We start from the raw sequence: 11,074 nt of genomic DNA, 5'->3' as shown, positions 1-11,074 counted from the left end.
GGGCTGGGGGTGTGAGGTGCTACTGGGATTGGAGGTAAGACAGGTGGGCAGGGAGAATGTTTCAAAGGGCCCTGTCGAGATAGAGCTGGTAGAGTCGGATGGTTATAGTGGTGTTTACCCGAGGTAGCTCTGCTGCAATGGAAGCAGCCCAAAGGTGGAGAGATGTGGAGGATGTGATGGGTTTGCCCATCTTATTGAACCAGCCTCAGGACCAAGTACCACCATGCAGACCCCAGGATACCCCTGGCCTGACTCATGATCCCCAACCTCTTCCAGCCTCCAGCCTCCAGTTAGAACTCTTAGGTGAGCAGGTGACAATTGTGCCTGAGGTCCCACCTACCCCACCCCAAAGCCCCAAGCATGGGGACAGACCCCAGGGAGAAGCCCTTAAAGAGAGTGACTTCCCGGAAGACTAGCCTCTGGTTTGTATGGCCTCCTTGGCCCACAGTCTTCTCCTTCATAAAGAGACCTCAGAGGCCCCTCAACTCCTCTGGCCTTTGCTTGTGACTATGGTCATCAGCTCAGGACTGGGACTGGGTGGCGAGAACTTAGAGGTCTGGGAGAAAGAGGAGGCTTCTTGGTCCATTTGTGGGAATTTTTCCTCCACAGGATGATCCCCAAGGAGCAGAAGGAGCCAGTGATGGCTGTCATGGGAGACCTTGCTGAACCAGGTAAGTTGGATTTAGCCCTCTCCATTCCTCAGAGTCCTCTTGACCTCAGATTATGGCCATTAAGGCCTGCTGGCCTCAGGCATGGCAAGTAAGTAGGGTTTTCACACCAGCCCCATGCTAGACATGTCTATGAAGTATGCCACTGAGCTGGGATACTTTCTGAGGCTTTTGTGGGAACTTATTCTATCTTCACTACAGCTAAGTACCCCAGGCTGGGTCTAGGTTCCAAGACCACCCTGTTCCCAGCCTTCTCTGAGGCCCAACTGCCCTCCAAGGATTGTTCCTAAATTCAGCTCAACTGTGGGTCTCAGGCCTTGGGGCAGGACAGGTAGCCCAGCCCCATTTCTGGGAATAAGAGCGTACGTGTGATGGGGCATGGGGGGACTGGAGGGAAGGTAGCTCAGATGGACTCAAACCATTTTGCTAAAATCTACTTGATTTTGTGAACAAATCACCTAAATTAAGCCCATGTTTGGCAACTTTACAAGGCCCCTTTGAGAACTCCTGTTATAATCATGGAGTTTATTAGAGCACTTCAAATATTCTAAAAAACGAATCCAACTAAGTAGGGAATTTCAAGATTTTGTGTGACCTCAATGGCTCTGTGTTGCTGGTTAAAATCCATATCCATGGCATCAGCTCCTGGGACTATGGTTCATTGCAGCAGACTGGATGGGGCTCATACCTTCTGAATAAGTGCCCAGGTGACTGGCCCGGATGGCAACAGAGACACGCTGATAAATACTTGCTCCAGAGGTCCTTTGCTGCTAAGTCTTGGTTAGAAACTGAAGGACTCAACAATTATGTTGTGATGCACAAAATTTATTTTTAGAAAAAAAAATTGTTTGAGACAAGGTAGCATATATCTCAGGTAGGCCTCAAACTTGCTATTAGCTGGCAACGACCTTAGAAAGTGCCATGTGTGTATGTGTGTGTGTGTCTTAATTTGTGGGTTATTCTTTTTACCTACCTTGTGCGTTCTTTCCTTTTTGTTGTTGCCATCTCTGAGTGCTGAAGATCACATTCAGGGTCCCATGTTTGCCACATGAGCACTCTAGCACTGAGTCATACTCCCAGACTGTGCCCTCCATGACTTCCTGTGTTCACATATACAAACTCTGTGAAGTATTGCTGCTGAAACTGGAGGAGTCACACAGTACGTTTCATGTCTCTTGTCCATGTAGTTAATCACAAATTATCGACACACGCAATTTATACCAGATGTAGTTGTTTTCGAGACGCTGTACTAGTTATCTTTTGTTGTTTCGACAAGGAACTACAGCAAAGGCAACATCCAGAAGGAAGTCTGTTGTGGTTGACCGTTCCAGAGGGAGAATCTATAATGGAGGGGGGAGCATGGTGGCAGGCAGCCTGAGCAGGGAACTTACAGAAAACATCTTCAAGCACAGCAGAGGGCAGAGAGAAACACGGCACTGGAGGTGGGGCCATGCCACAAGCTCTTAGATTCAGCCTCATCTACAGAGCGAGCTTCAGGAGAGCCAAGGAAACCCTGTCTTGAAAAATCAAACAGAGAAACAAACAAAAAAGCAGCAACAATCAAAAGCACTTACCGTTACTGCTGGGCACTATGGGTTAGACACTGCGTTAAAAACGTTGATGCATTTAGCCAGCTGAGCTGCAACAGCTCTAAGTTACATGTTATCATTCCATTTCTGCAGAACAGAAAGAGGGCTCTGAGGAGCCAGGGGGTCATGACTGGGAGGTGATCTCTGTCTCCAGATCTATTGCTTCTATTGTGGTTTTGTAAATAATGTATCTAGTTAAAATATAAAAGTGGCCAGAGAATGGCACAATGGTTAAGAGCACCGGCTGTTCTTCCAGTCAACGGGATTCAGTTCCCATCATCCACATAGGGGCTCACAACTGCTTGTAACTTCAGTTCTACAGGCTCTGACCCTCTCTTCTGCCCTCTGTGGATATTGTATGCATGCGGTGCACACATACATTCAGGCCAAACATCTATACACAAAATAATAATTTTTTCAAAAACTTCAAACAAAATATACCTGAATGACTTTGAAAGTTCTTCACAATGAAACAATTTGAATATATTAACCACTACTAGCATACTGTTGTGAATTCTTCTGCTCAACATTTTTATCTGAATGCATGTGCATGGATCATGTTCTCCAGCCGGCTTTCTTTTTCACTTAGCAGCATACCACAGGATTCTCTTTGTCCTGGAATGAGTTAACTTGCACCTGCTTCCTTAGCTCGTCGTTGTTTGGAACATGTCATATTTATCCAGCCAGTTCATGATGGGAATCCCAAAATTTGCCTTAAGTGGGGCCCTCCAGAGAATAGCCTGAGTGTGCAAAGGACTGACTGAGGATATAACTTAGCTGTAGTTCAAGTTCAGCCCGGACTCCTTGTGGTCAGTGACAATAGGGGCAGGGAGGGATGATTCAGCGGGTAGAAAGTCCTTGCTGTACGGGCATAGAGACCAGAGTCCCAATCCCTAGCACCCATGTAAAAATCACTGGGCATGGGGGCAAGTGCCTGTCACCCAGAAGCAGAGACAGAAGGGTCCAGCCAGCCTAGCCTAAGCAGTGAGCTTCCAGTTCAGTGAGAGAACCTGTCTCAAGGCTGGAAGGCAGAGGTCGGTATAGGTAAATACTTGAAGTCTTCCTCTGCTTTCTTCATGGGCATACACCCCTGTACCCCTGTACCCTCCCACATATGTACGGCACACACACCCAAAACAAAGAAATAAACGTTCCAAAAGAGAAAAAGTGACCACAAACACTTTAAACAGCTGATATCCTGTGTCCCACAGTCACTGCTAATATTTGGATGACTCCATGAAGTCTTCAGTTCATGTCCAAGCCTAACTGTATTTGTAATAGGTAAATGGAATGGTAGGAGACACACTTTTCAGAAAGTGCCAACCCTTTAACACAAAGTATATTTCTTTGTGTTCATTCCTAGCATGTAGAAAATGTTCCTGGGATGCTTGGAGCTTTTGTTGGGGCTGATGTTTCTGTGTGTTATTTTACAGCAAGGTTGCCTGTAGCTCACACTGTCCTAGGATTTGTTTTGTTCCTTGCTTGCTAAGGATAACTTTGAGCTCTTGATCCTCCTGCTTCTTAGGTGCTGGGACTACAAGGTGTGTACCAAACACTCCTTGTTTTCAAATACTTGTTGACAGAATGACAAACAAACTCACCTCCCTTTCTTAGTGTGTCTGTTAACAGAGTGGTTGGTAGCAACTGTGCCTGTCCTGTGCCGCTGGCAGCTGCGTCCACCTGTCTGCAGTCTGTGCGCTCTCCCATGCTGTGAGTTTGGATGATTCTGGCAACCCCAGTCCCTGAAAGTCTCTACTACCTCCTCCCATATCTTTGTCTTGGCTGCTGGCCTTCCTCACTGTCACAAGGAGAAGAGTGAAGTGGCTAACGCAGAACACATGCAGGGGCCCTCTGCCACATCCATCTATTTTCTTTCGTCCGTGCCAGCCTGTTCTCCACTTTCCTGATAGGGATCTTGATGGGCTGTGCTCGGACCTGGGGATCCAATTCAGCAGCTGAGGATATAACTTAGCTGTAGTTCAGCAGCTGAGGATATAACTTAGCTGTAGTTCAAGTTCAGCCCGGACACCCGCTTTCTCTCAAGAACATTCTTTTGCCGTTTTCCCTCCCTCTTTTGCGTTGGCAGCTTCCTGACTCCACAAATGCCTGCGACCACAGCCTTTCAGAGCAGCCGTCCATACTTTTCTTTCTAACATTTTTACTTTCCAAACACAAAGGGAAGTAGAATACAAGTGCCACAGTCCACCTTTATTAATGGTTCCCAAATTAATGCCGAAGAGCACCGTGACACTTTCTCTAAGGAGCATGTCACCTCCCCCGCCCCCGTGTCTACAATCAGAGGAAAGAAAATAGCCTTCCCTTTTTGTCACAAAAAGTTAGCATATTGGACAGAATCAGCAGTACTTATTTAGTGCCGTCTAAGAACTAGTCTATATTCCTATTTCTTACTTTTAATAGTTTTTAGAGTTTTTAAGCTGGGCAGTGGTGGCACAAGCCTTTAATCTCAGCACTTAGGAGGCAGAAGCAGGCAGATCTCTGAGTTTGAGGCCAGCCTGGTCTACACAGCGAGTTCTAGAACAGTCAACACATACACTAAAAATCAGACACAGAGCCTCCTGTGTCAGGTGAATATTTTAATCTGGGAGGCTTAAAGTATTCAGGGAGAAAGCAAAACAGACAGAGCCAACAACTTAGCCCAGTTTAAGTAGTGAAGAAAAATACCCTGGAAACCTAGGGGACCTAGTAATGCAGAGAAGAAATACATACAGAGAAAGGGCACTCAAAAGACTTCAGAGACAAGAGATGGTCCAAGAAATCAAATTCTGCTGATGTGTCAAACCAGATGAAGCCTGAAAACTGACCATCGGAGATGCCAGGTTGGGGTTGGTGGTAATCTCCACTAAAGCAATGTCCATAGAGCACTGGGCTGTGAAAGTATGGCTGGAGAGGGCTCAAGAGAAAACCCACAGTGGAGCAAGGGAGCAATGAGCCAGAAGCAGGATGTAGGATGTTCTGAGTGCAGCTGTGCAGCTGCTTAGTTTCTTCAAACAAGAAAAGGAGAGGGGAAGAAAGGAAGAAAAAAAAGAAAGAACAGGAGAGGGGAAGAAAGGAAGAAAAAAAAGAAAGAACAGGAGAGGCATTGTTTTGGGTTAAGTGATATTTAAGAAACATAGCAACCAAATAAGAACCATGTGCCTCTCGAGTCCTGATTTAAACCACAAATGGGGTCCAGAGAGATGGCCTGGCATTTAAGAACATCAGCTGCTCTTGTTCTTGGTCCCAAGTTCAATTCCTAGCACCCTCAAAGCAGCGCACTGCTGTCTAAGTCCAGTTCCAGGGTGAAGGATGGCATGCGCACAACACCCTCTTCTGCCCACTGCAAGAACTGCGTGGATGTGGTACACATCCATGCGGGCAAGAACACCTGTACACAGAAAATACAAATAAATAAGTCATTATTTTTTTTCTCTAGAGAGAGTTTCTCTATGTAGCCCTGGCTCTCCTGGAACTTGCTTTGTAGACCAGGCTGATCTCAAACTCAGAGTTGTCTCCCCGATGCTAGGATTAAAGAATGTGCCATCACTGCCCTGCAGAAAAAGGTGCTTCGTTGTTGCTTGTGGTTTTTACAGGCACTTACAATATAGCCCAGCCTGGCCTTGGACACAGTCCTTTCTCATTAGCCTCCCCAAACTATTCCCAAGTTTTGAGATAATTGGGAGAGTTTGAATAAAACTAGGTAACTGGACTGGCTGGTTTTGTGTGTCAACTTGACCCAGAATAATCAGAGAAGAGGGAGCCTCAGTTGAGAAAATGCCCCTGTGAGATCCAGCTGTAAGGCATTTTCTCAATCAGTGACCAGTGAGGGAGGCCCAGGCTGTGGTGGGTTGTGCCATCTTTGGCAAAGGCCAGCTTCAACAGGTCAGGTGACTGATCACTCAGCTGATTTTCCCTGAGGGGACAGAGCTTGATTCACTGGGGCCATCGAAGTAGTCCCTGTGGCCAGTGAGAAACTCTTTGGGAGCTGGCAAAAAAAGGGTGGTGGGGGGGGGGGAAGAATCATACACACACTCAAGCATGGTGGCATACTCCTTTAATCCCAGTACTCAGGAGGCAGAGGCAGGAGGATATCTGTGAGTTTGAGGCCAGCCTGGTGTATAAAGCAGTCCAGGACAGCCAAGGCTACACAGAGAAACACTGTTTCAAAAACAAACAAACAATCAAACAAACAAACAAACACACAAACAACCCCCACCCCCCACACATGATGGATGAAGCAATTTTCAACAAGCTCCAACAACTTCACTCATACACATACATACACACACATACATAAATGCATGCATGCATACATACATACATACACACACACTCATAGACATTGAGTGGATGGAGCAAAGTTCCAATGAGCAAGCTCCAACAACTTTACGTATATACATATAAACATATATACATATATACATATATGTATTTGGTGGATGGATCAAACTCTAACAAGCAAGTTCCAACAATTTTATTTTTTCTCCCATGGCTTATATATCCCAGCAAAATTGTTCAAGCAGTATAAAAATCACAATGTGGTTACAATCTATTTTCCTTTACGTGAATGATTACAATGAGTATACGTAGAAAAACATGTTTCCAAATACCCTCACATGTTCAAATGTTTTATGCATTATGGGTGAAAACATAGGATAAACATACTAAAATCTGTACACCTAAAGAAGCTAAGCAAGAAGGAGGACCCTAGGGAAGATGCTCAATCCTCATTCAGAAAGGCAAATGGGATAGACATCGGAAGAGGGAGAAAACAGGGAACAGGACAGGAGCCTACCACAGAGGGCCTCTGAAAGACTCTTCCCAGCAGGGTATTGAAACAGATGCTGAGACTCATAGCCAAACTTTGGGCAGAGTGCAAGAAATGTTATGGAAGAAGAGGGAGATAGAAAAACTTGGAGGGAACAGGAACTCTACAAGGAGAGCAACAAATCCAGAAAATGCTGGCCCAGGGGTCTTTGAAGAGACTGATGAATCAACCAAGGACCATCCATAGAGAAAACCTAGAACCCCTGCTCAGATGTATCCCATGGCAGCTCAGTCTCCAAGTGAGTTCCCTACTAATGGGAACAAGGACTGTCTCTGACATGAACTGATTGGCCTGCTCTTTGATCACCTCCACCTGAGGGGGGTGCAGCTTTACCAGACCACAGAGGAAGACAATGCAGCCAGTCCTGATGAGACCTGATAGGCTGTGGACAGAGGGAAGTGGAGGAGGACCTCTTCTATCTGTGGACTTAGGGAGATGCATAGGAGGAGAACAGGGAGGGAGGATGGTGCTGGAGGAGACCAGGGAGGGAGCTACAGCTGGGATACAAATTGAATAAATTGTAATAAACATATAAATAATAAAAAAGGAAAAAAAAGAAAAACAAATTATTCCAATGAACCCAGATATATTCATAACTAAGCAACTTGTTATAGATTAGTAAAATGTAAGCAAGCAAAGTAATTTTCTCAGCCAGTTTCTCTTACTGGAAGGTTCCAATTTGTGGTTACAAAGAAAGGATCAATTATTTTATTATTTATCTTAAAAATTAATCTTATAAAAATCTTAAAAGAATCATATATCTAGACTCATATATAAGAAACAAGCAAACATTTCTACTTTAAATCCTTAGTGTGTACATCTACTCACTAACAATTTTTTTATTAAATCATATCAGGAAGCTGAGGGCAAAAATGAGTTCAAAAAATCATCACCTTGCTCACCAGCCGGCTTTAGCAAGAGAGAGGCGTGTCAGCTTGTACTAGTTGAGCTGCCATTTTTCTTGCTCTTGGGCCTCAAAAATCCCTAGCTCAACTATTAAGAGTGTGCCTTTATGAACTTCAAATTGTTCCCTAAGAGTTTCTCCATCAAAGCCACTAGCAAAACATCTTACCCTAACTTTACTAACAATCTACATCTCCAAATTCTTAAGGATGGTGAACATTGCTAACAATCTACATCTCTAAGTTTTTGGGTTTTTGTTTGTTTGTTTGTTTGTTTTTTTTTTTTTCTAACGGTGGTACATGGATCATTAATCTGCTCCAGCAGCAATGCTTGAAAAAGATCAATCCCTGTTATTGTAAGTACCAGTGACACTGCCCTAGTGAGAGGCTGGCAGCTACCTTAGAGTTTTCACACAACTTATAGATTAGGAAGGATGTGGAGACCACAAGAGCAACAAGCGGAATGATGCTCTATTAACAGCATCAAGTCCTCAGGACACATAGTCCTTAGGGCTCCATGTCTCTGAGACACACCATCATGGTTGTGCTAACAGTGGGCCAAATTCCATGAGTTCTAAAGCTGTTGTTTCTCTTGCATGGCCCCCAATTATCCCTGGGCTGGTCGTCCTAGGTTCTCTAAGGAAGCAGGATAAGTAAGTCATGGGAAACAAGCCAGTAAGCAGCATCCCACAATGGCCTCTGCATCAGCTTCTGCCTTCAGGTTCCAGCATTGCTTGAGTTTCTGTCCTGTCCTCCTCCAATGATGGACTCTGATACAGAGGTGTAAGCCAAACAACCCTTTCCTTCCCTACTTGCTTTTTGGTAATGGTGTTTTGTTGAAGCAACAGAAGCCCTAAGACAGATTGGTACCAATGTGGTGGGATATTGCAGGGACAGACCTCACCATGTTTTGGGGAAAATTGTGGAAGGACTTTGGAATTTTGGGATGGAAGAACCCAGTGGTTTGAGACCTCAGTGGAATGTTCTGTAGATAAGCTTGGAAGATAATGTTGAGGGCAGTGTAGAAGATGGAGGCCTGGCTTGTAAAATTTCAGAGGGAATATTAAAGACTCTGTCAGGGTTGTTTGTTACTTTGATTTAAGATTCTGTGGTTCTGGTTAGCTGGGGTTGAAGAATCAGCTGTTATTAACAAGACACCAGAACTACTAAACTGAAACCTTTTTGTTACTGGGACAATTGATGCTGGTTAGCTAGAGCTAAGAAATTAGCTGTGATTAGGACGAGACCAGCATCACTGAGATAAAATCTTCTGAGAAGTGTTTCCTGAGTGCACACAGAAGCTGTGTTCCAGAGGTGGCCAAGGTTGTAGCCAGACTTGGTAATGTGTAACAGTCATCCAGGTGGTACTGGTTTTGAAAGCATGAAGGGGCCATGGAGCTGACACTTGGCACTGTGAGAAATCAATAGGGGCTACCGGTAAAGGTACAGCCTCAGTGGCAGCTGAAGGCCCAGGACTGAAGAGGCCATGCAAAGAAGTTGAGGCTTGGCACCAGGAAGAGAGCCTCCAACAGGCTATTGGTGAAAGTGTATCCAGTTGCAGCAAGGGGCCCCAGAAATTTTGAAGATGCCGGTACTGTAGGACAACCGCCAAGAACTACAGCAGCAGTGGCGTGGAGCCAGTCAGAGCCTAGAAAACAAGCTGTGTGCAGCAGAGGGCAGAGCTGGAGAAATGACCCAAGCCCTTCGGAGGAGCCCAGAAGATTATGTGTACACCCCAGGGCATTGGACATTGAGTTATTTATACTGTTGGGAGTTTAGTTTTGCTTGTGATTGTGCCCTGCTTCTTCCCTCTTGAGGAAGGTATTTAATTGATTTTGATTTTTACAGGTGTCTACACCTGAAAGACCTTGAACTTTTAAAAGAGATTTTAAATTTTTAGACAGATTGTTTTGTTTCGTTTTGACACAGGGTTTCTCTGCATAGCACTGGCTATCCTGAACTCACTTTGTAGACCAGGCTGGCCTCAAACTCTCAGAGATTCTCCTGCCTCTGCCTCCTGAGTGCTGAGATTACAAGCATATGCCACCGCAGCTGGCAAGATTAGATATTTTAAGGGAATTAGAATTTTAATGTGTTGTAATTGAGGTGTTTTTCTACATCTGCTCTAGTTCCCAATTAATGAGACAAGAGAGCTGTTAACATTTATTAATAAACTTCAAGCACCATCACTGGGTGCTTAGAATATAGATCTATTCTAAACTGTCTATGCTAGCTTGGCTACTTCCCAGCCACGTGCTCCATGCTATTGCCATCTAGTCTTGCCTCAGCCACTCCAGCTTCATTTTTGTCCTCATGGTGACTCCTCATGGCCTATGACTCCTCATGGCTCCCTCTTCCTCTCTCTACCTGGAACCCACAGGTCGGAAACTGGAATGGAAATCCTGCCTACTGTCTGCCCAGTCATAGGCTTTTCAGCCCCTTTATTAACCAAAGATAATTAGGAAGTAATTTTTACACAACATTGAGACAGGAGTTTTTCAATGGCAATGACAATACCAGAATCAGTTAACATTTAGCTCACTGCTGGTTCAGCAATTAACAATCTGTAAATATACAGACACACCTAAATATAACATGAACGAAGGCCACCTCTACATTAATTTGCTTGAATTTGTAAAGACTGTGGGACTTTTAAAGTTAGTTATGTTTTTAATGTGAGATCTTGGAGATAAATAAGAAAAGAAGGGTTGTAGCTTAACAGTGATGGGTTTGTGTGTCAAGTTGACACAAGTTAGAGTCATCAGAAAGGAGCCTCAGTTGAGAAAACGCCTCCATGAGATTCAGCTGTAAGGCATTTTCTCAATTAACGATCAGTGTGGGAAGGCCCAGCCTATGGTGGGCAGTGTCATCCCCAGGCTGGTGGTTCTGGGTTCTGTAAGAAAGCAGGCTGACCAAGCTATGGGAAGCAAGCCAGTAAGCAGCACTCCTCCATGGCCTCTGCATCAGCTCCTGCTTCTAGGTTCCAGCCCTGCTTGAGTTCATGTCCTGATTTCCTCTAATGATGGAGTATGATCTAGAAGTGTAAGCCAAACAAATCCTTTCCTTCCCAACTTGTTTTTTTGTTTTTGT

At 44.7% G+C, this 11,074-nt stretch overlaps 1 protein-coding gene across 1 annotated transcript in view; it reads left to right on the top strand.

The window, feature by feature from the left end:
* Window positions 1-610: 610 nt before the first annotated feature.
* Myoz3 (myozenin 3) overlaps window positions 611-11,074 on the top strand; it is a 17,656-nt gene continuing 7,192 nt past the window's right edge. Inside the window, exon 1 of the mRNA XM_055622950.1 lies at window positions 611-671. Coding sequence (XP_055478925.1) covers window positions 611-671 — 61 coding nt within the window. The remainder of the gene's footprint in view (window positions 672-11,074) is intronic.

This window comes from Psammomys obesus, unplaced genomic scaffold, assembly GCF_907164565.1.
Source record: "Psammomys obesus unplaced genomic scaffold, mPsaObe1.curated_primary_1811, whole genome shotgun sequence".
NCBI lineage: Eukaryota > Metazoa > Chordata > Mammalia > Rodentia > Muridae > Psammomys > Psammomys obesus.
Note: the sequence above shows the minus strand (reverse complement) of the source record. Positions and strands in the feature narration are given on the sequence as shown.